This window comes from Melanaphis sacchari, unplaced genomic scaffold, assembly GCF_002803265.2.
Source record: "Melanaphis sacchari strain LSU unplaced genomic scaffold, SCAv2.0 Contig12_pilon_pilon, whole genome shotgun sequence".
NCBI lineage: Eukaryota > Metazoa > Arthropoda > Insecta > Hemiptera > Aphididae > Melanaphis > Melanaphis sacchari.
In genome coordinates, this window is record NW_020270527.1 from 1,939,625 (window position 1) to 1,966,450 (window position 26,826).

The following is a 26,826-nucleotide window of genomic DNA, read 5'->3' on the forward strand; positions in this document are numbered from 1 at the left end:
ACATCCGCATGTTGTCTAAGTCTTATAAATTAAACAATGTAGCAGATTTGAGTTCAGATGATCAAAATTTGTAATATTATTTAATATCTTTTATATTAAAAAGTGAATTATTGTTAAATAAAAAAAAAAATTTTAATTAACTGAATTATCACTTATCAGTAGGTTGGTATGTAAAATATTACCATAATTTTAAATACTTATAAGTTATAACTCGTTTAAAAATTAAAATATCGCAGAAAATCAACTTGCTAACACTGCAGATAATGATCTAACCTTAAAGTTAAATAACAGATAGTTTACTCTAATATTAAAGCTAACAACACAAAAATGGTTTTACTGATTGCAAATGAACCGTGTTCAACGTTTATAAGTTTGAGACAACATTTGAGGTAAAAACGCAACCACACTGGTTGCGTGAGTATCGGATCACTGTGGCCGGTATTAGCGGACATTTTAGCGGTCCCGATGAAACAATATAGTTTGTTTCAGTATTTAATAATTGATTATAAATTTACAAATATTATAAGATCATAATATTTTGATGAATGAAAAAATATTCACGAAGTATATAAAATATGTATTATGTAATTTTAATAAATAATAAGTACAATAATTATTCTAAAATTATCTAGGGCACAATGTGCAGAAAAATAAAATAAAAAATACGAGTATACCACGTACTTATTGTATTATCTACTATCTCATATTTGCGATCGACAAACTACATATTATATTAATCTTTATAAATAATGTAGTTAGTATATACAGTTAATGATTTATTGCTAAAAATTCGCGGGTTACCAGTATAAATATTTAATATTAAATTTTTCAACGCCTTTTTGTGTATGGGCAGATACGACAATAATAAAAACCCTATCGTAAAGTAAAAAGTGTGATTCGCTCGTACAAATTAATTACACATACCTACATTTACTATATAGATCAATTTGTATTAGGTAGTTGATTTAAAAAAATTTACTTTGAATTTTTCAAATATTATTTGTAAGATAATATTAAGTATGTAATTACGTATAAAATTGATATTTTTTAGATTGCTAAAAATAAATAATAAGCATCAAAGTTGTGAATTATAAATTTTGGTTGATCATTGTTTCAACATTAAAAAGATAAATTATAAATATTTATTTGTTGTTGTTGTTAAAGTCGTGCTTCTGAATTCTGATACTTAAATATATCATTGGATAACACGTCATTACTTTTTTTTACATATAATATGTACAAAACAAAGAAGTAATTCAACAAAAATATCTTTATAACTTTAATATATTTGTGGAGTAATAGGTACTAATTAATAGTAATAAAAAAAAAAATGTATAAGTATATTTATTTATATTGTAAGCAATGTAAAGATTAAAAATAAGCATTAAATTTTGTAATATATTTTTTTTTTTAATATTGAAAAAATGTCTATTAATTTTAATTATGAATTATGTTAGAATTCTATTTATTAATAATTTATTAACTTCAAATTTTTTTACAACGAAAAATGCAAAATACTAAAAACTTTATTAGGGCTCTAAGCTTCTAAATTAAAAGTGGTGACTTTCTTCGACTAGTTTCGCCACCGAGTATACTGGCATGAGTGCGAAACATTTTCTTTAATGTATTATTATTATTTATGCTTGTTGTACATTATTTATTTTAATTTTGAATATTTGAATAATATTCATCTTATTGTGGATGTTATTTAATTATACAAAAAAAAAAACGACAGCATTATATAAGTTACGTATATTATTATGTTATTATGCGTTTATAATCTTTTATAATAATTTATACCTACTATAACGTCTTTCTGTTTATATTAATATATAGTAATAAACTGGTTCAAGCCAAAACTGGTTTCATAGTTTTACGCATTTTGTTTTGCAAATCTGCAATGTTGATCAACGGGTTAAATGTGGCGTGATTTGTAAAAAATTATATTATACCAATTTCCTGATGTATATTTAGCTTAATTGTATACCAGATTTTCGTACGTATAAAGTAGGCACTTACGCTGTTTTCTATAACATACCTAATATTACATTACTCGTGTATAATACAAAATCTCGATTTCCAAATCTTGCAGGCAACGATATAAACATGGTCGTTGTAATTTGTAACAAATCGTAATAGGTAAATATATTTTTTTATTTGATCTTAATCTGCAGATATAGATAAGTTTTAAATGGGAATACGCAAGAAGTACCTACAATAAATATAACTAGATATTTTATTTTTACGTCACTTAAAACAAGTTGCTAAAATAAAGCCAAGATATCCGATGGACCTTAACAAATTATATAGTCTAGGTATACGAAGACTTAATGATAAAAAACTATCATTTTTATCTTAAATTGTTTTTTTGTTTACAAACAACTACAATATCAGCCCACTGAATGATTAAATTATCTATAACAATTTAAAGTGGAAAACTCATCAAATATTGACTGAACATCTACTCGTCATAACAACAAATATAGTGACGATAGTCGATAATAATTAATTCAATTTTACGAACATAATAATATGTTATTGAATATTGATAATATACAATAAAAGACAACTTTTCGATATATATCTATAAATATGAAATAATATCTACCAAACTAACTTGTTGCCAATAAAATTACTATTACATATAAATTATCCACCATAATATAAAGTAAGTAAATATATAAAGAGCTCATGTAACATCTCGTATAAATATCATGATATTGTTAGAGTGCATTTTTTATTATTTGAGAAGATAGAAACAATTTTTTTTAATTTTCTGCGTTTAAGGGAGCCACCGCATATCCTGCACACTCCTTGGCTACACTTTATGAATTACTAGAGTATTTATATAAGTATGAGAAAAAAATGTATAAGATTGATATAATTATAATGTAATAATCAAAATAAAAAATAATATAACATATAACATATAACTTTACTATGAGTATCAGAAGATCCTTGAAGATGTCAAGAAGCACCTAATTAGAGAGGCTTAGATAGTTAGTCTGGTCTATACGCACTCATACAGGTATAAAAGGAAGATATCCTTGACATTATTATTGTTGAGATTTTTGATCTTAAGGGCGCAAAACGTATATTTAGTGAATAATAGGTATAAAATATATACTATATATTGGAGTGAATACCCGAAATCAGTTTAAACCAAAATTTACCAAATACCAAGAAAAACTCGATTTTATTAAGTAGACCTAATTTATGCTATTGACTACACTAAAAACGTGAACAATTTTATTTATATTTAGTTTTTACAAATGACCTTACAGTAAATACTAATTTTATTTTAATTTTTAAATAGACAATTTATTGATATTCTTTTATCAGATATAGAATAATTATATTAGTTTTTATAGTTAATATAGTGTATTTAGATATATCAATACAGTGACATAGTGATGGGGGTAATCGAGAGGCGGTCGTGTCTCAGTTTTTTGGGAGATGGTGAGTGTCATAGGGTGAATGGGAAATAATTTAAATTCATAATTACGACTTTAGGAAAATAACATAAAAAAGATATTTTTTAGATACTTTTTAATAGTTGGTTGATGAGTGAGTGGGTGGTTATCGAAAATTATAACTGCCTCTGAAATATTTGAGTTTGCCCCGCCACTATATCAATAGATAATAATAAAAAAAATGCAGTTAATAGTTACAATTTATTGATATATTTAACAAGTAATAAATATCATACTGTTATCTTTAAATTAATTATTTTAGTAAAGGTGTTCAATGGTGATTCGATAACTGATATATCACGTGTATATATCTTAGTGAATAATAGTCTTTAATTGATTAATCATAAATATTAATCAAAAAATGTAATATGAGTTCATCAAAATACTAATTTTAAACATTTTAAATTAAAAGAACGAATTTTAAATTTATTTATATATGTATATATATATATATATATATAATATTCTCATTTTTAGGGTTCCGTACTTCAAAAGAAAAAAACGGAACCCTTATAACATCACTTTGTTGTCCGTCCGTCCGTCCGTCTGTCAAGAGCGTTTTTCTCAGGAACGCGTGGAGGTATCAAACTGAAATTTGTATATGATACTCAGGTCTACTGTCCCTGGAAGCTGTAGAAAAATCAACCTTCTAAGCCAACGCAATCAAAAGATACAGCCATTTAGGCCGCAAATTTCCGCAAATTTTCGAAACTCGCACGGGAATCAAAACCTACAGGGTACTTCCTGTGAACTTAGAATCTTGAAGTTTCGTACGAAGTCACGTCTTATAGTACAGATATAGGAAAAATTACGAAAACCGTAAATTTTTAGTTTCATCATATAAAAAAAAAATATTTTTGAAAAATATTTTTGACAATTTTGAAAATTTCAAAGTTACTACTCCTTATCTCATGAACGCGATGAGGTATTAAATTAAAATTCATACTAAATACTTAGTCTATAATACCTTAGCTGTAACAAATCAAACTTTATGTCAACGCAATCGAAGAAATAATAACAATTTAAGCCGCATATTTTCAAACTCGCGACTACTTGCGGAAATTAAAACCTTCTCTGTAAACGATATTTGATGTTTATTGAAAAATACAGAGCCATAAATAAAAACTTACTTATATACCTACAGGTTTGTACGGAACCCTCGATGAAATCGCGGTAACTCTGCCTTACTTGATTTTACTGGTTTTGTTAAATAAAATAATAGTGAATTATTTAAGGAAATTAAAAGAGTCAAAAACATATATTAGTTAAAACTTCAATGCATCAAAGCATCGAAAATAATTCGATGTGTCAAAGCCAGAGCTAGGGATGTTGAAGTTGTTATCAGGACATTGAAAATATGGTAGCTTCATGGCTTAAAGATAATAAAACATTGAAATGATCACTAACGGTCAGAAGGCTTACCATTTACAGAATTCATGAAAAATTGAGCTTGGCATTCTGGTAATAAACAGAGCCCAAACAAAATTATACTTGGAATAGAACCATAAGTTTGACTTTCAACAACTTCTTTTTATTTAACGGCATAAAATGAAAAAGATTTAAATTAAATCTTAAAAAAACAATGAAACTAGAACACACTAAAGATAATGTGTTTGAAAATTCTACCAAAAAACATTTTTGGATATGCAATTATGGCATTTGATTACGATTTACAAGTAGGGCCCACCATTTTGATATTCTAAAAAATATTGAAAAATTCTCAAAAAAATTCAAATACAAAGAGGTAAAATGAACCTATGGTGCTCGTAAGAATTGAACTATTTTTGTCACTAATCATCTATATTCAATATTCATGTTACCGCAGACGGTTTTGGGCAGTCGATTGCATATAAGTTACGGACGCGCGACGATCGTGACCTACTGATGATGACAACGCGACTGCAACGGACTGCGAGAGCGACCCGTGCGATACGGCGCACTTAGATGATAGAGATGGCGAACGCGGATTACGGAGACTTGAGCGAGTGCAACGGCTGGAACGGATAGCGACTGACGGGATATCCGGACGAAAATTCGATAAACCAGTGCTTTCGTTCGTATTCGATACGTCGTTTTCGTTCCGGTATACTCAGCCAGTCGAGTCCGAACGATCGGCTGCCGATGTGCCCGGAAACGCTGCGACCGGTCGCAGCATTGCGATTACATAATATTGTGGATTCCCGAATCTGCTTCACTGCTTTTGTAGCCACCGCAGTCACTGCCATCCACGGACACCGGTGAGCCGTGTCCATGCCCAACATCCGGTTGATGTAATGGAGCTATCCGATCCTTGCGTCCGTCGCGCCCGCGACCGGAGTCGACAAACCAGTCGGGCGGTCTTAATACAAATGTCATCCTTCAACGCAACCGATGTCCGCCACAACGCGTCCATCTAACAGCTATCACGACCTCGGTAAACCGATAAACGTGATATAGATAACATACTGCCTTACACGATTGTGTACTCTCGATCACCACCCCCTTTTTATGTCTACTTATCCGAATATCCGTCAAGCACGACTTAACCTCTTCTAACCCCGATCTCGCCATTTTGGTAGCACGGCATCGTACAACCACAACATTCGGTAACATAAAAGGTGCCATCATCAACGTCTACACCTTTAGGAAATCTGCAGATGTGTGTAACTCGTTTAACATTTCAGTGACCATTTGCTTTATTAGGCATACATAATCTATCAGGTTTTTCATTTTTGCTTGATGTGTTCGCCACATTTATCTATACGATAGGAATAGATGAAAAAAAGAACAAATAACTATTAACTCTTTTGAAAGTAAATGATGAATTGAAAATTGTCTCCATGGTATACTAGATATTATAGCAATACTAATACATAATCAAATATTCTTAAAATATGAATTATAGAACATGTACTGTCGGACTGACGACCTGCAAATAGACTATTCAGAATCATTTTTAGTTTAGATATTAGGTACGATGGTTTATTATTGAGTTCTAATTACAACAGTACCTACAGTTAATCAATAACGAGACAGTTCGATTCTTATTAGAACTATCAAACTGCACAACAGCTTGCTCGGTTTTAATATCGTCTTCAAAATTCTATCATTCTTCTGAGAATCACATATTAAATCATCATGTCACTATGTTTTAAATATTAAAAAATTATGTTTAAATCGTATTTTGAAGAATTATACAGAGTTTTTTATTACTATTTTTGACATGGGTACGAGTATAGTAAGGGTAAGTATATTCTCGAGTATAAAAGTTACGCAATTACACAAGATAGAAACTCATTGAGTTACATGATGTAATAATTTAACAAGATAATAAAAAATTAGCCACTCAGAATATCCACTTACTATCCGGCAAACCATAAACGATCGTCGTTGCAAGATTCTCGTATGTTCACAAAACGACGGGTAATTATCAATTTCACGCTGAAATATGTGGACTACTGGACTAGTCTTTTCATCGTGGCTGATGAGTTATGACGACTCCACATTTGCACCTGAAGGGAACGATGCACATTACAGAAATGATCCTGTGAAGTATGATCTTAATTTAAAAATGGCGATTTGCACACACATATAACAAAAACCCTCTCTTCGATACGTCAGTTGAAAATTAATAAAACTCGTACATTAGGTAAATATCGAATATAATACTGTTTTTTATTTTACTCTTCGATTATATGATAATATAATCGAAGTACATAAGACTGTGTTAGAAATTTATAAAATATTTTTTTTGGTTTATATTATTAAAGTAAAATCACAGATTTATTACGATTTTCAATAGATACAAAAACATTTTAGAAAATCGCTATTTATCGAATTGGAAGTATGCATCAGTTGTAGGTATTGTTCAAAATGTCTTCGATTTGGTTTTTGTTTTTTTTTCTTAATCCGATAAAAATAATTTCCCAAAACATTCATATAATATATAATTATATTACACTATTGTTCTAATAACCATCTGATCACATGTCGGAGTTTAAACGTTCACTGAATAAATTGTCAAAATTACACAAAATCATTGTTAACAATATTCTTAGGATACGGCTAGACGGGTTACGGACTCACCAGTTACCACTGATAGGTATACTCACTATATTTTACAAAATTTATTTATTGAGTCCATTGAGAAAAGAAGGTTAAACAAAATAGATTATACTTCAATAATACCACCGAAAAAATTTAATTTAATCTACTATATGGTAGTATTTTAGTGGTAATCACGGTCTTAGAAGATATTCTACCACAGAATGAACAAAATTAACACATACATAGCAGATTATTGCTGTGATGTTACATAATCTGTAAGACATCTCAATTTTATATTTACTAAATTGAGTTAAGTAAGTTGTGAAAATCCAAACTTTTACTACAGTATAATTCAATATATTTTTTTCATATATTTGTAATTATCAAAAACAATTTATACATAAAAATTATTACAAATAATAATACAAAATATAATAATCAACAGTCTTAACAAAATCATCACATAATTTAATAGGACAATTCAGACTTGATAGTTACAATGGAATATTAGTAATGGAAGAACATTAGAAATTGTATTTTTATAAAAAATTACAATATAATAATACAAAATATTTTAAAAGTTTTGTTTGTTTGTATTTGTGCTTATAATTATTAAAATATTGAAACATATTCAATAAAACAAATTTTTTAAATAATTGTATGATACTACTACTCCTTAAAACATGATCTGCTTTAACCTCTACAACCCTTTTAATTTAATTGGATAATAAAATATTCATATTTTATTCGTATACATATATTATATATTTTATCGTATCACCGAACTTAATATTAATTTAAGTTATTTGAATAAGATGAAATATTAGTAGACCTAAATTAGATGTAAATATTTTTATTGCGAAGGTTGCAAGTAGCACAAACAATAACAAACTTTTACAACAAATAACAATCAAGTTTTAAAAAGATCATTAGAATTTAGAATTTAGAAACAATCAGTGAAAAAAAATCCAGACATTCCAGACGAGCTATATAAAATATAAATATTCCAATATTGCAAATTAACAGTGTAGGTACCTACAAACCACATAAAACTTAAAAAAAGGGAAATATCTGTTTCCTGGCAGCACGTTTAATTTCTCAAAATGACGGACCGTTTTTGGTTAAGTCTTAACTCTTAAGATTAAGATACCGTTCTGTTTATTCCACAGATATATACTAATACTAAATAGTATATATCTGTGGTTTATTCTGTCATTCTGTGGTATAATTGAGACATTTTATCAACCTATCTTTTTATAGTATATGATTTTAATATTTTTAATTTGTAATTTAAATAATTGAATTAATTTTTTGTTGAAATAAAATTATTCAAGTTTATTAATGTTTAAATTTATACACATATTTTATTTGAAAAATATTTGTTTTGTGCTCAATACATATTTGCTGGAACTTATTTTCTTTCTTTAGATTTCCCAATAAAAGACGAAGTTGCCAAAGTTTTGCTAAATGCTTGGGGGAAATCAAATAAAAATATTAAAAATGGTGAGATATACAGTCAGAATAACATTTATTCATCTGTAAATAATATATATTTTTAAGATTCTATTCAAGCTTATTTATTTAATTTTGAATTTAAGACATTTTAAGTCATATAATTCTTAATTATTCACTAAAATGTTTACAGGAACTAATACCATGTGTTATTTTCACAATAATTATTATTCACACTACATTTTAAGAAATGAAATTAAGTATAAACTTGTAATTATTACAAGTATTCAAAATTCATAGTAAATGTAATTATAGTAATGACAGTATTAATATTATCATCACAGAACAGTCGGAATAAAACATATATTTAGTGCCATTTTAAAGCAAAATTATATTTAAGATTAATAACTTCTTTGATGAGTTATTTAAATATTTACTCTTTGTTTCTAAAAAATTTAATTTTTGTCAGCAGAAACATTCTCCTACTATTTACAATACCATTAGTATGGATCAATCTGAATTTGCAATGAAGAATGAAAGTCACCATTCTGTTAAAAATGAAAATGACATTTATTATGATGTTCCTCTTTTAAATTCTGTAAAAGAGGAAGTTGTCTGGTGTTTTGATAATGGTGACAGTGATAAATTTCTTCTTATAAATAAGTAAGGCTTGTATTAATTTATAATAAATGTGCCCTAGATTTTGATTAGGTAATATTTATATTTTTATTAATTTAGCAGTATTAATAATACTGTACAAATACCGAAAAAATGTACAGGAGAAGACTGTCAAGTTAAAACTGAAGTTTGTGTATTAAATAATATAGAAACAGATAGTCGTTCCATTAAAGTAGAATCTGAAGATTTAGATAATAGTTTTCAAGCATAGTGAGTGAATTAACATGTTTTAACCTTTTATACTTTTTTTTTATATTATTAACTGCTACAAGCTTATTAAGTAGTACTTAATACAGTTGTGCAATTGTGCCAAATAGTGGCACATTCTTAATGCTTATATGATGGAGGATCAGCAAAAAAAAAAATTAATCTATGTATGAAAAAAAAATGTTTTAACATATTTATAATGTTCTAAAGATAATAAAAAGATATAAGTGTATGGAAATTCAATTTTTACCTAAGGCTTTAAAAAAAATATTATTTTAAATTAATTAATTTTTAAAATAAAAGAATATGGGAAAGTAAATAGCTATCTGATAACTAGGTCACTCCATTTGTGTATACTCATAATACCTGAAGAATCCTAATTTAAACTTATTTTGTAATCTACTAGTTGTTTATATATATATATATATTTTTACAATCCTTTTTAAATTGTTAATACCATTAATATTAATACTCAATATATATTTTTATTAAATCACTTAAAAACTGTTATCTTTCAGTGATACTGTTTTAGGAAAAGAAACCGATAATTTTAAATTAAAAATGGAATACGATGATAAAACAGTTATAATTGAAAAAGAAACACTTGGAGATACTGTATTTGAAAGTGAAATTGTTATTGAAAAAAATGAAATACTTTCAATTTCAAACGAAGAAAAATGTATTGCTGGTTATTATTCTGATTTAGTTGATTTACCAAGAACAATTTATAAGGACTTAGTTAATTCTGATTATAAATCTGATAAAAATAAGAGTAAAAGTGAAAAATACATTTATACTTGTGATTTATGCCATCAATCATTTATTAGTAAAAAGTTACTAATTTTTCATATGAAATGTCATTTCCCTAACAATGATTATTGCTCAAATAATAATTCCAAAAGTTATCAAATATAAACAATTAAAATGTAAAAAGAATATTTGTGTGCAAAATTTGTTGCAAACAATTCAATGATCAATCTAATTATCGAAGACATACAATAAATCATGTTAATACAAATAAATTTAAATGTCGTTTTGTGAGAACATTCACTGTTGAATATAATCTCAAAGTTCATATTAGATTACACACTGGTGAATCCCCATATAAATGTGACATTTGTCATTTAACATTTTATCGTAATGACATTATGTTAACACACAGAAGAATTCATGAAGAAAAACATAACATATGATTGTAAGGATTGTCTCAAACCGTTTTTATATAAAAATTCTTTATTGCGTCATGCTAAAATTCATCATATGGAAAATATTTATTCGTGTTATCATTGTCAAAAAACATTTACACGAAAAGATTCACTTATTGTTCATTTGAGATCAAAACATACTGGTGAGAGCCTTAAATGCCAAATTTGCGAAAGATTTTTGAGACAGTGTTCTTGCGCATATGATGATCCACAATAAGAGAAAAAATAAGTTTAATCATAAAAAAAAAAATGTATAGTTATATTAATGATATAAGTATGTTGTACTAATAAGAATGAAAAAAAATACATTGAAAGTATGTACGCCTTAGTAGTCAATTTGTTTCTTATTTGTATGACTATCAACATTTATTAAAATAAATTGACAATTAAAAACACATTGTGTAATAGTGATCATAATAAATGGAAAAATATTAAAACTTGACATTTTTTTACATTTTAATTATTTAATTGTTTTTTTATACTTACCTTTTTCTCAATATTTTACCAAAACATATATATTTTGAATTATCAACATGAGCCATGACCTTTGATAATAAAGCTTTGTTCGGAATTGTTTTATGAATGGTACTAAATTATAATGTAATTGCTTGCAAATTTTATATTATCACCTATAGAACAATACTGTTTCATATTAAGTTGAAAAAACGATAATAGTCACAGATATATAGACTGTTTTCTGCCAGTCACATATTCTATACATTAATTGAAAAATTTCATTAACTTACATCTAATGTAATTAAAACACAAAAATATTTTTAAAAGGTTATTTGGTTGGTAATTTTTATTTTAAACTTAATTACAAAAATATTAAATTATTTTGTCCATAAATTTTATAATAGAATAATATTTTTAGAAATAATTCAGTCGTCACAATAACTCAAATCTCAAGAAGGATAAAAATTAATTTTACTTATGTATTATTTGAGTTACATTCTTCAAATATAACTTATAGATACTTTAAAAGGAAAGAAAAGAATTTGAGTTATGAGTTATCATAAATCAACTGTAACATAATAATTAATAAATTGTAAGAAAAGAAAAAAAGAGAAGTTTTGTGATTATTACATCACTTATAAGCTAAATGACTAATTATTGTTCATTAAGTTAGGTAAAAAAAAAAAATCAACAAATCTAAAAATCTAAACACAAAACATATATAATATAGAAAAAAATATTTGTTGTTGAATTATATTACTGTAAAATTTGAAGGTCATTAAGGATCGACAAAAGATATCATAATATATCTTGTGCCATTAGTGACTTCGAGTCCTTCATGGTAATGTGTAAGCCGTCCCGGGTGCATAAGCATCCAACCTACTTTCATGTCTGTAACTTTACACTTATATCTCAAAAAATGGCAGCCTCCTCCCTGTAAAAAGAATAAAAATAATAAATAAAATGGAACGATTGATTAGATAATGTTAATTAGTGTGAAAAATATTATACCTGGTAATCTTTTCCTGGAGAATTTAAAGCTATATTAATGGTATAGGTAGATGAATCGTGGTGTGGCCTCAACGAAGCCTGTCCAAGTGGGTTGTATTTGACGACAAAGTTCATCACAGAACGAGGGGGCTAAAATGTGTTTGTAAAATAATATTAATCATTGATTATTTGTTTTCAAGATAGTAATTAATCACAATTAACCAGGGCTACATGCATTTAAATAATAAAATGTAATACTGAAAGCTACATAAATAATTTTATTTTTCTATCAAAATGTTAATTTTAATTTCTATCTGTTATTTTTTTTGGTTTAGGTTAAAAGATTAAAAAATATATTATTCTTTACGTGTAAATTGATGTAATATAGATTTAATAACTTATTATAACGTATTCTCTGATAAAATAGCAAGGTCAATAAGCGATTCAAGAGATTATAAAGAGGCACCCTATTATATTATTCAATAATGTCATATACTAGACTTTAAAATATATTATTATCTAAATAAAAAGTAGTATTAATAAATCATAGGTAATCTGCACATTTACAAATGGTATTAAATATAGAAACAATATAATATTATAATTAATAACAGAAGTGAAGCCAACATAGGCTTTGTACTCGAATCATTTTTTGGGTTCGGGTATCAGATATAAGATTTACTCGGAAGTTGGAGTTTTAATACCAGAATAAAGAATTTATATCATCATTAAATTTAGGTGTTATTAATCGTTATTATTCGGGTTGAAATGAGTATCTAGTACCTAACTCAGAAAAAACGTATAAAAATATTAAGAGTGATTAGATTCACGCCGTAAATAATTAAGGGGCGTAATAATTGTAAATACTGCTTACACTTTAAAAAATTTATAATGTTACGTCTGTAATATAAATTATAATTCAAATTAAATCGTTGATTACCTTTTTTTTTTATTTTTCAACAATTATTATGAAAACAAAAAAACGTTATGGCTCTCAGTCGTCATATCTGACAGTAAAAAAAATCTATTTTTATATTATTATTTTTAATCTATTAATACTCAATATTTGTGCGTCGTGCATGTTTTAAAACTGTTTACTTTACACGAGCTCATCGATACGATATACGTTCAGTGTTGTAGAAGGGGACAAGAATTTAGACACTACCTATTTGAAAGTCACTTGTGATTTTGCATACACCACACTGTTACACGTAACACGATATATTTACGTCTAATTTTCGTATTATTTTTATTTATGATAACTAGAACTATTATGCAACTGAAGTGTTAGGATTTGTCGTGTTTCTACATCATAGTCTAGGTATAATTTTATTTTATTTTCCAATGGATCTGTCTTCATGTTCTTCTGGTGTGAATTTAAATGTTAATAATTATTGTAAATGTATTATTGAACATTTGAACAATTAATTGTAAAACCGTTCGGGTTTTACACTTTTTTTAAAAAACAGAAATACAGAATGTTTTAAATAAAGGTAGACAAACTCTAAAACTTTCAGATTTGAAAATAAAATGTAAAAACAATTTTTGTTATTTTAACTACGATTCTAATAAATGATTATCTGGTAGTAAAAAAAACCAAAAATTATACAGCTGGCTTTGTCTTTTATTTTCATATGAAACAAATCAATGTTTGGTTGAAATGTGGTTGCAACGATTTAAATAATTATCACAATTTAAAGCATCGTCATGAAATAAGTTGTTCTCATATTGAATCTTTAATTATTTTAAAAATTTTGATGATGTAAGAAGTAAGAATAGAAACATGAATAAGTGAAGCGTATAAAATAAATATCGAAAAATATAATGAAACCGTAAAAAATAATAGATAATATGTTCTAAATCAATTTATTGATGGAACAATGCAACATGTTATTTAGCGAAACAAGAGCTTCCGTTTCACAGACATGAACAACAATTCATTTTAACTAATAGGGGAAATAGGTAATGTAGAATTGATAAATTTGTTAGATACACTTGATCCTAAATTAAGCTGACATCTTTCAACTGTTTTTTTTCTGGCCTATCAAAAGCTATATTATTTAGTCTTTTCAAATACATTACTGACAATTACAAAAATTGAATTTAAAAATACAGATATTGTATCTAATCAATTATGGACGAAATCACAGACATTGTATCTAAATCTCAGTTATTATTTTACGATACATGAATTAGGAAGGCGTACAACAATAGTTTTTGGGATATATAGATGTTAGTTCTGATCATTCTACTACTTATTTATTCGAACATGTATTTCATTATTTATATGAATATAAATGCGAAAATAAACTAGTATCACAGATTTATGGAGCGGTCATTATGTCAGGACAACATAATTGTTTACAAGCAATGGTTAATTTGGTCAAAATGTAAAAATGCAAGTTTTGTTCATTGTTGTTCTCACAAACTAAATTTTATTTTAAAACAATCTGTTGACTGTATAAAAAAATATAAAATATTTTTTATAACTCTTTGAACTTTTTTCATTTTTTTTAAAGTCAATAAAAAGAATAAATTCACTCGGTCAAGAAGTCAAAAAGAGATTTCCATCTGTCGTCCCACCTCGATGGAATTTTAATAGTAAACTCATTGAAATAAAATTATGATTGAGTATAAACAAGAAATTTTAAGTCTCGTTTATTTAATTGTAAAAAATGGAAAATGGGATAACGAAACATAATCGTGCGCAAGAGGATTTTGTCAAGCAAAGAATTTGATTTCAACTTTTTCTTTTAATAATCGGAAATATTTTACCCCAAGCAACGATTACTTTTAATACAATACAAACAAAAATATTTTACACAACTTATTGTAGCAACATTTTTTAAGATTTTGTAGATAATTTAAAAAGTACGAGAAATGATTTTGATTGTATTTTGGTAAAATCGGAACAGTGTATATAAATGCTGAGACACCATCAAAGCCTAAAAGATAAAAAATTACAAAGGTTTCTGTTGATAAAAAAATAAAGTATTGTAGAGTATAAATGAAAATCATTGATTCATTATTTGTAAAAACTAATAAAAAGTTATAGAAATCGATCAGTTAAATTTTTTTATTAATAGGTTTTTCAAAATCTGATTAGTATGTTTAACATTTTTTTACAAATGCAATGAACTCATTAAAAGAAACATACAGTGAATATTTTGAGTTTGCTTAATTACACAGTGAATTCTCTATAATGTATTTATCGAAAGAATTCCATAAAGCAAACATTTGCTTACTTTGGGTTAATCTTAAATTTACAGATTTATTGGATAGTTTATCGCAAATTACAAATTTAGCTTCATTGATTTTAACTATCACTTTTACTGATCGAGAAAAAATTGTTGATCAGTGTTTAAATAAAATTATAGTTTATACTTTAATCATAGTTAGGTTTATTAAGTTAAAAACAGCTGTACATTTTTTTTTTTTTATTAATCACATAGGTATAGTAACAAATTTTTAATATACTAGTTTTTTCTGTTTATATTTTCTTAAAACCCACTCTACACTACTGACTTAATACAAACCATAATAAAGATATTTTTTGGGCATCTTTAAAATAATTTAGCTTTCTCAAAAAAATTAATAAATGATGAGCCTATTTGTGCCTATGATATAATTAATACCTATTTAATTTATTTTTAAACAACTTTTTGCAAAACTTAATATTCATGTATGAAATTTGTAAGATGAAAAATTATTTGAGTTTTGGGTTAACTTAAATGTATTATTCAGGTTTTCAGTTAATTCTGGTATTTAGTAAAAACAAATATAATTTATAAACTAAGGTAAATAATAAGCATTGAATTTATAATACCATAAATAGTTATATGATATGATAAATTCTCATTTAAATTTAAAAAAAAAATGAATCCCTTACTATAACTTTTTACTTCTAGATTTAGCAATTTAAATTACTGTTAAGATGTATAAAATCCAAATTACTTGATAGAATATAAGTTAGTTAAAGCAAGCAAACAAAAACTAATATTTTATAATAATATAATGTACAATTAGTTTATGATTAATAAATAATTAATAGTAAAAAGCAGCTTACGCCATCTGAGTAATAGCCAAGATACACATGCTCCTGTAATCGGGAAACGTATAGTCTTAAGAACTCTAGCCATATATTTTGTAACCCCACTTGTTTCATATGAATGTCTCGCGTTGGTACAGCTTCATATCCATTATCCAATCTGGGATCCTATGGTTTGAGGTTATCATGCACTAATGTTAATATACTACTCACACTATTTAGTATTTATATACACATAATAATTATATTATGTTTATTATTTTAATGTCAAGCAGAGAACACACACATGCTATTATATTGTTTAAATTTTTTTGGTTATCATTCCCACATACGTCATGAATGTAACCAATAAACACTTTTTTTTGTATTGGCAGAACATATGAACGAAGAAATTCGAGCCAATGCTTCTCAAGTCCAACTTGATTCATGTGTATGTCTCTGGTTGGAACGGCTTCATAACCAGTTCGAAGGCGTGTGTCCTTCAATTTAATTTATGTCATTTGCTGTTCAAATTTTAATATCACAAATATTATATTTACTAAATGACTTACATTATTTGTACCATCTGACCATTGACCAAAATTCTCCATAATTTCAATGAATTCTTGGCAAAACTGTTCAGTTACAATTGGAAACCAAAATACATCTGGACATGGCTTTAAAATAAAATAAATAAATATTTAAAGAATACTTTCAATATTTTAAAAATTTAATTAAGATTTGGTAAAAAAGATACCTCAGCTGGTTTTTTATCTGGATTGAAATTTTCCATATATTCTGGATGAATATAACGCTGTTCCCAATCATATCTGTTTTCAAATAATTGGTATATTTCAGGATTTTTAAGAGTTATATCAAATGTTTCTGAATCAATCAAATGCCCATAAGTATATTGATTATCAATATACATAAAAACTCCCTAAAAATAATATTTTCATAAATAATTTTCTATTTTTAAACAATATATCTTTAAAATACCTTTTCTCTTAATGATTTACTAAATGCCATATCATAGTCCAAGTTATCTTCTTTGTATGATGGCCTGGTAAATTTATTTTCCAAAATTGTACCTTTCATTAAGTAACAACTGCTTATATAAGGTACATTCCAGATACCTCTAAAACATTATCATAAATATTTCATCAATAAAATAATTTGTTTTTTATTTTTTTAGCAAATTTTTTATTATAAAATGCAACAGGGGAATTTAATAGAATTAGCAATTTAAAAGGAAGTGCCTTTTAATTGATCATAAACTAGGATAGGGTCAGAATTGCATCTAATATGACGAGGACACAGTTAGTTTTTCATTGTAGTCAACAGAATAAAGTTGTGCTAAGGCATAACAAAACAAGAAAAAAAGAAAAGACATTTGATACTTACTAAAATACGTGTATCAATAGAGAATAAAAAAACTCAAGTAATACATATTACATTTTAAAGTTCTTTTATCAGTGTTTAATAATGTGGATTATTAATAACTAGTTATTTTTTAAATATACAACTTAATTCAAATAACTACACTATAAATAATTCTTTTTGATGATTTCAGGTTAATGTATAATGGGATTTAAGAATATAATAGTCACTGTATTAATAACAGCAAGTATATTTGCCATAATAACAGATGTCAATGGTAAACGTGGCCGTGGAAGAAGTAGATCAAAGAGCAGAGTGCAGATTGGATTACCTATTACAGGAAAATACAGAGATCCAGAATCTGACCAATACTACAATCATAATGATGTAAATGTGCCAAATATTTTTTGATAGAATTAAGAAGTTTAATTATTATTATCTATTTTATTTTAGGGAGCTAAAATAGTCATGGCATCACATTTTGATTACGAATATGTACTTGGGCATAAAATAGTATTTGTTTGTGTAGCCAGAGGAAATCCGAGACCTCAAATTACTTGGTATAAAGATGGTACTGAATTGTATTATCATTATAATCATCATGTAAGTAAAATATTTTGAAACATAATTTAAAGGGATCAAATTAGATATTATTTAATTAATATATGAAATAAAATAACTACAACATAAGCAACTGTTAAGTGTTTACATATTTTGAATAATTTGTTCTTTAAATAATAATATAAGCAATATTATATTTAATTATGATTTATGAATAAACTTTAATGTAATAGATTTCACACTAGTTTGTTTTATTTAAGGTGCATGAATGGAATGTTGCCCAAGATAGCATTAAATCTAAATTAGAAATTGATCCAGGAACACAAATGGATGCTGGTGTGTACGAGTGTTCAGCTGACAATAAATACAGTATAGACCGAAGAAGTTTCAAGACAGATTTCAGTATAGCATTTGAATCATAGTAAAAAATAATTATAAATAAATATATCTTAAACAATATATATTTTTCTTGATTAATACTTACGTTTTATTGTAATTGACAATATCCATATAATCAAATGATCGAGCATAGAATCCATCTTTAGATAAGGCTCCCCAGAAATTAGACCAAGCTTTAAATGGTCGTGTGAGCATTGGGGCAATAATTTTCCTACATACAAAAAAAAAAAAAAAATGAAACATGATTTGTTATAAATAATTGACAAAAATTTTCTTACTTATTACGCTGAATTAATGTTTTCAATGTTTGTGGATTATCTAAATGAGCTTCACTTTCAATGTAAAACAAATAGTCACACAATTTGCTAGTGCATAATGAGCTGTTAAAAATAATAATTAACAAGTTGAAACAATTAACAAACACAGTATAATTTTAACGATATAATTATTCTAAATAAAATTTACAATGTAAAGTGCCGTGCATGTATGCTTTCTTCTGCAGTCTTATGGAACACAAATGATGCATTGTATTGATCACCTATCCTAGAAATAAATTTATCCACATACTCTTTATGATATTCCACCTAAATATTTAAAATTAATATATAGAAAATTAAGAGCATATACTAATTTAGTTTTTAATTAATATTAAATATTTACAAGTGTAGTTATAGACAAAAACAGTCTACTTTTCGGATAATCAATATTTTCAATTTTGCTTAAAAACTCATCAAAAAATGGAGTTGGCTTATCAACAATTATAGATAATAACACTGTTGGATAATTTTCTTCCTAAAATATATAAATATTAACAAATTATAATTTATACATTAATTAATTACAAATTTGTACGGAAGAGTTATAGTTAAAAGAACCTTAAGCATTGAAAGATCCAGATTGTTGTCATAACATACACTACAGCCACTTTCAGGAGACCACTTGTTTGGGATATAATTTGTGTAGCTATTGAATGTTATTTTAGATAATCCATTTCCATGGATAACAACTGGTTGTGTATTAAAATTAATATTTTCCAATACGTATGATTTATTTACGAGCTTCAATTTTATATCGTCTGTAATTACAAGTAAAATACATTTAGACTAATTGATAAAAAGCAAAAAAGAAAAAAACAGACATTTATCACATGTCTAGTATAATACTAATATATATATATTAGCTACAGGAAAATGTTATTAAATCAAAAAATTATTATTACATTCTAAAATTTGAAGAGCTGTTGTTGCTTAAACAGTTTTTCTGAAATTACAAAAAAAAAGAAGTACAAACTGTATTTGAAGAGATTATAAATATGTAAATTATAAGTCAGAATATCATGTATTTATCATAATATTCAATAAATGTAAATATAAATAGTATATGTAAAAACTATAAGCATTAAAATGTATTACTTATATGAAATCACTCTAACTTGATATCTAAAATTTGGATAAAATAAATTTAAAAATGTTCCAACCTTCAGCAAGATAGACATTTTGAAACAATTTCGCATAATTATCCAACTTAATGTTAAGCTTTTCACGTAAATCAGTATTTAAATATAAATTTGTCAAATGCAATTGGTCATCTCCAAGATTTTTTATCGGCTTCTCTGATAGTAACTTATACAATTGGCTAGCATAACCAATTATACCTGTTTAAATAAAAGTTTTGAAATTAATAACATTTTATAAGCAATTATTATTTTCTATAAGTTTAAACTGAGTACTAGAAAATAATATAAAATATTTAAGTATTATTTTCTAGTATAATATAATCAGTATTAACTCACTATATTTAAAATTATATGCTGAAATTAACATGTAATTGTAAACAAACCTCCAGAGTTTAAAAATCTATAACCATTCTGATCAACAGTAGGATATTTATCTGCTAATTTTCTATCGGGCCAACAACTGTTTTCAGTAGAAATTACTATTGAAGAATCAAATTCAGTAAACTTCTTTAGAATTGTACTGCTGTTAGCTAAAATTACAATATCATACCTAAAAATGCATAATATAATTTAATAAGTAACCTAGTCAATGAAATATTATTTTAATTATAAATATATATTACGCATCAGTGAGTAATACTGCTAAATTATCATTATTTTTATAAGGTTCTAGTGCTTCAAGATATAAGTTTAGTTTGTAACCACCACCAACACTATTCATATTGCCTCCTTGCCATGGCTTATCAAAACCAAGTACCTTTATAAAAATACATAAATTAAATATTAAAACTAAATACATAACATTTTTAAGAAATAAACTATATTTACTTTAGTTTTAAGGCCATATAGGTTAGCAGAATCAATGAATCTTTTGTAACCATCATTTTTTTCAGAAGCTACTGTGAGAACAAGTAAATCTAAACATAATTAAAATTATTATTTTATTATTTTTTTTATTTTCACACTTATAGAGAAAAATGTAATTGTTTAAATGTTTTATGTAATTTTAAATTGTTGTAATTTTAAAAATACCTGTAATAAATAAATATGTACATACCTTTTCTTAAATTACTTACACAATTAAAACATAAATTTGTATTATTATTTATTACTTTATTTGCTATGAATTATAATGAACCTATAAAATATGAAGTACTTGATTGTGCTACTTATAAATGTATAATGTTTGTTACAGAATTATATTTATATTTACTTATTTAAGGAAAAATTACAGACAGCCAAATTCAAATTATACAAAAAATGAACTCAATCATTAATGACAAACAAAATTTATTCTTTATCATACATCAATAAAATAAAATAAATAAACACATAAGCATAATATAATTATTTATATTATAGACTACAAAATTTTATCTTTTCTAGGCTTCTATACAAAATATATATATATATATATATATATATTATACAGGAACATTAATATTTTTGGTGAATTGACGGTGACAACATCTATGTTGGCCAAGATACCTATACTTAACAATAATTAAAAACCTAAGATTTAATTATTTAGCTCTTTTAACATTTAAAATATTTTATTTAAATTACGATTAGTATTTTAGTTAAGTAATAAAAAATAATAATAACATACAAATAATTACCAATTAGACACCTACAAATTTTAAAGTGTCTATATGTTACCGTAAATACCCGATCACTAGGTAAACCTAGGTTTTACTAGTTAATGTTAGGTTTTACTGTTTGTACTCAGTAAATGCTGAAATTCTTAATTTTATTCAGGCTTTTACTAAACACCTTGTGTACATCCTAGGATATACAAATTGACTTAGTAAAAGCTGATCAATACACGACACATAACATTTAAGCTGTGTAAAAATTATAATTATATATTATTAAAACAAACTACTGACAGTTATTTAAATTCTTTATTCAAAATAAAAATTAATTTTAAGTTGTACATTTTTTCTGGCAATCATATCTCAAAAATTTTTGCTCGCAACGATTAATAGCAATTATTTTGCGAAGATAAATTTACGACTACAACGTGTAGTTACAACATTATATGTATAGATATTAGATATTAATAATTTACATTAGGACTTGCATTTTATCGGGTTTAAAATTAATATTATATAAATTATATTATGATATAACTTAGTAAAGCTGATATATATTGATTGATGGCATTAACAGATACGTAATCGCTTAGATATTATTTTATTAGGTACATGTTCAGTCTGTTTGGATTTTACGTGATAGACAGATCCATTTATATAACGGTAATGGTGTGATGTGTTGTGTGCGTAGTGTTTAAATTGAATTGTGTTTAATTAAAATAATTTTTAATTACAATTAATTTTTAATTATATTTATTTTCATAGTTAATTTTACATAAATATGGCTAATTTTTGAGGTGTGATTGCCAGAAAAATGTACAACTTAAAATTCATTTTTATTTTGAATAAAGAATTTAAATAACTGTCAGTAGTTTGTTTTAATTATATATAATTATAATTTTTACACAGCTTAAATGTTATGTGTCGTGTATTGATCAGCTTTTACTAAGTCAATTTGTATATCCTAGGATGTACACAAGGTGTTTAGTAAAAGCCTGAATAAAATTAAGAATTTCAGCATTTACTGAGTACAAACAGTAAAACCTAACATTAACTAGTAAAACCTAGGTTTACCTAGTGATCGGGAATTTACGGTAACATATATATACTAAATTTAGAATTTTTTTTTTATTGTTTTAGTACACCTAGCCTATTTTTAAAGTATTGTTTTATAGTTCAAAACTTAATATAATTACATCAGAAGTTAATAAAGTTAATAACAAGGGTACAGTTATTATATATTTATTTTGATTTATAAAGAATTAATAAATTATTTTCAGATGTATAAAGAATTAATAAATTAGGTTCATATTTTGAATTATTATTTATATTAACAAATATTCATTTCTATATCAGCATATTTTAAAATAAAATTATCAGATAATATGTTTAATGTGCAACAGATCTACAGATTGCACAATACATATAAAACATAAGATAAAAATGTTGTTACTAATAGTTAGTTTAAATAAAATAAAATAAAATATTATATAATATTATTAGATAAAAGTTTGTAAATCCATAAGTGAAATTAACTAAATATTCATGCGAACACATGTAAGGAAGAATAAACAGAATGACATTTCCGACTGACCCTAGTAAAAATAAATGATAAAATGCAAACAGGAAACACACTGATTAATATTACAGATAATAAATAATATATTAGAAAAATCATACAAAAATATATTTTATTTATATGGTAATATTAGTTAAGTAATATAATACCTATTACTTATAAGTTATAACATAATTATTTAATAATAATTATAGGTATATATTTTATACTATAGAAATATTGGATAGATAATTTTTTTTTCTAAGAACTAGAAACAAACTATTAAATCTATGAGAAAAAATGTATGGTAGATGATAGTGATAAGTAAAAAATATAATGATTAAGCTGTATAACAGTTCCAAAGTTTGATATTTTCAATACTATTTATCATGTATGTTAATAATTAATTAGACATATTAAAAATGTATTATTAATATTATTTTAATAAAATTATACTTTTAATTTATTATATACTTTTCTATATTTTTGACTAAATATGTTGTAAATAGTGATGTCACTAATATTCGGATTCCAATACTATTCGGAATAATTTGGATATTTTAAACTTGTTGTTTACTTATTAAAAAGACACGATCTATATTCTATGATATGAAATATAATGCTATTAACTTTTACCTACTCTATCAACCGTCAATATATTTTTAAAACTTTCTTTTATAATCATGAGATATGTAAAAATTTTAAATATTCGATTATTAAATTTTGGATCAGGATATCCAAAAATCTGGATTTTTACCATCACTAGTTGTAAATAATTCATAAAAGATAAGAGTATACCTATATACCTACTTAAGAAAATCATTAGTAAGAAAATGTTTACATGCTTAATTTGATTAATTTTACATGAAGTATTTAGAATAAAGATTCTACAAAACAGCTCCATACTTCAAAATAGACTAGTTTTATAAAGTCTTAAATTTAAATTCAGAAGTCATTGCTCATACATTTTTCTTATTAAATCAAGAACTTTTAATGCTTAATTTTAACTCTTCTGTAATCAATAACTAGTATATTTAACAATTGAATTAATTACAAGCCAATTAAGAATGGCAGTGTATAATATTAAAAATGATCAAGTATGATCTGAAATTTGCAAGAATAAATCAAGTATTTATATTTTTAAATTCGAATGATATCTAGAAAAATATCATAATTAATACATGTATAATGTATGATTGTATACATTTGTCTATTACAACTATCTTTGATCAAAAACATTTTAATTAAAATTTGTCAATTAATTTTCCGCAGCATACAACAAGTAAGATAGTTCAAGTGACAACTAATTACACAGTTGCATATTGATTCGATACACATTAACCCAGAAGAAGTATAAGTAATCAATTAAAAGATGAGAGAATTTTTTATTTTATAAAATTAACAAACAAATAAAAAATTGGTATTTAATTACATTTTTTACTATGAATAATAATATCACCAATTAGTTTTAAATAAAAATAAAATTTTTGTTAAGTATTTATGAGTTAGCCTATCAAATGAGTTTAATAAATAAAAAATTAAATAAAAATCCATCCTGTGAAAAAAATGTATTAATGCCACTGTACTATTTATTGTTAATTTTTGTTTGTCAATATTTCTACATAGCCACATAGGTAGGCACTTAATATTTAATATATTTTTTATTGAAATAGAAATTAGAAATTACACTGATTGTTGATTTATTGTATCTACATAAATGTTGAATTAGATATTTACAATTTTGTTTTTGAATTTACATGTTCTAGAACATGAATTAACTCAGAACCGCAGAGACGTTGAAGAGTGATGTTTTTAGCACGATTTACTTTCGTATAGGTTATAAAAATAACATACTAGACGTTGTGAAACAATAAATTATACTCACTAAGATCACTTTTGGCGCTCACGTCTTTTTCGGTGGACGCAAAGTCCAATGCGAAGAACAAGCCGCAAACGGCTATGCAAACGCCGAATGGGGTTTTCATCGTTTTGACGACTATTCAATTATTTATTAAATACATAACAGTTTAAAATTCGCTCTGTGAGTACTGGGAGTCGATACACTTAAATTTACGCCAATTGCAAATTATTGCACTAATTGATGGTCGACGACAATAACTATCAGTACCGGACAACCGCACATGTACGATTACCAGAGGACGACTAAACAGTAAACAGTAGTCAGTGAACAACAAACGGTATCACTTATAAATTTACATCGAGAATTGAACACCATGATATATTATGGTATAAACGATCTACGGACTACGGTTCTCGGTGTGTGATTCGCCCACCAGATTAGTTTATCGCGTTACCGGAAGAGCATGCGCACCGGACCGGACATGAACAACACAAGTTTCGCCACCTAGCGGTACGAGTGTGAAAGCAACATTATTATAGAACTGTGGTCTGTGGTAATTATTTGAGATTGAGTATTGAGTATGCTTAATCACGGAGCAATACATTTGATGAGTAATGATCATTACATATAATAAACGTACTTATGTATCTACCTAAAATAAACGATAATACAGAACAATCTGGCAATCTATATAATTATAGTTTAGTCGTATAGATTATTGCCTACAGGGGCTGGTTAAGATTTTTGAACTGACACGTCAAGCTGACTAATGTTTTGATTTTAAATTCCAAAATCCTATGTTTTAGGTATACATATTCAAGTTATTATAGAGATAGTTCAATCCAATAAAAAGAAAATAATAAAACGCATTTTTTTCTTTGTTAAGTTTTAGCGAAATAAAATGATGAAATTATTGTTATCACTTTTTAATCTCGTTACATTTCTATGTACCTAACTATCCACTTCCTCAAATAATTTTGATCAAAGATTTTAAAATGTATGTATCTCAGATATAACAGATACATATGGCGTAGCCATTAAAATAATTTAATAATTTTATTGCTGATTTAGAAATGTTGAACATATTATGTGCTGAGTGCCGATTGCCGACCGAAAGTCTAATATTTCTGCCGAGTATCACAACTCACAACCCCATGTAACATGACCCTTTTCGATTCATCTCTGATATATTAGTATGCTACATATATAATCAAAACTAAAGAGTAAGCATACAGGTATACAAATAGTAACAGTGGAAATTAAAAAAAAAAAAAAAAGTATTGTTTAATATTTATTTACAATTTAAACTCAATCAGCAATCTGTTTAGATGTAGCTTCATAATCATAATTATTTTTTAAAAATTGGAAATAGTTTTTTATCGAATGACTGAACAAGTTCCTCCGAACATGGTAAGTTCTACTTATTCATTAACGCTCATTAAAGTTATTTTACTGAATCTTGCTACTTCCATTGAATAACGTGGGTAAGGACTTTAATATAA

At 25.8% G+C, this 26,826-nt stretch overlaps 1 protein-coding gene, 1 non-coding gene and 1 pseudogene across 3 annotated transcripts; 1 reads left to right on the forward strand and 2 right to left on the reverse strand.

Moving 5' to 3' along the window:
- Positions 1-6,793: 6,793 nt before the first annotated feature.
- On the reverse strand, positions 6,794-7,014 carry LOC112591268. The gene has a single exon (XR_003114497.1). It is a non-coding gene; the product is annotated as a small nucleolar RNA U3 (small nucleolar RNA).
- Positions 7,015-8,811: 1,797 nt separating this feature from the next.
- On the forward strand, positions 8,812-18,934 carry LOC112591261 (annotated as a pseudogene).
- Positions 11,951-25,739, reverse strand: LOC112591260 (procollagen-lysine,2-oxoglutarate 5-dioxygenase 1). Of its 2 annotated transcripts, none has more exons than XM_025335020.1 (16): positions 25,349-25,739; positions 21,139-21,227; positions 20,934-21,067; positions 20,694-20,860; positions 20,332-20,508; positions 19,730-19,929; positions 19,515-19,646; positions 19,320-19,438; positions 19,133-19,234; positions 18,940-19,065; positions 17,514-17,652; positions 17,272-17,454; positions 17,087-17,191; positions 16,554-16,703; positions 12,509-12,637; positions 11,951-12,431 (listed from the first exon to the last, which is right to left on the reverse strand). In XM_025335020.1, exons 1-16 carry the CDS (start codon positions 25,446-25,448, stop codon positions 12,276-12,278), a joined length of 2,208 nt encoding a protein of 735 aa, XP_025190805.1. In that variant the 5' UTR covers positions 25,449-25,739; the 3' UTR covers positions 11,951-12,275. The 2 variants fall into 2 exon arrangements, with proteins under 2 accessions (XP_025190805.1, XP_025190806.1); XM_025335021.1 differs by lacking the exon at positions 16,554-16,703 and adding an exon at positions 16,868-17,014 and having other exon boundaries at positions 11,955-12,431; positions 25,349-25,737.
- Positions 25,740-26,826: the final 1,087 nt, after the last annotated feature.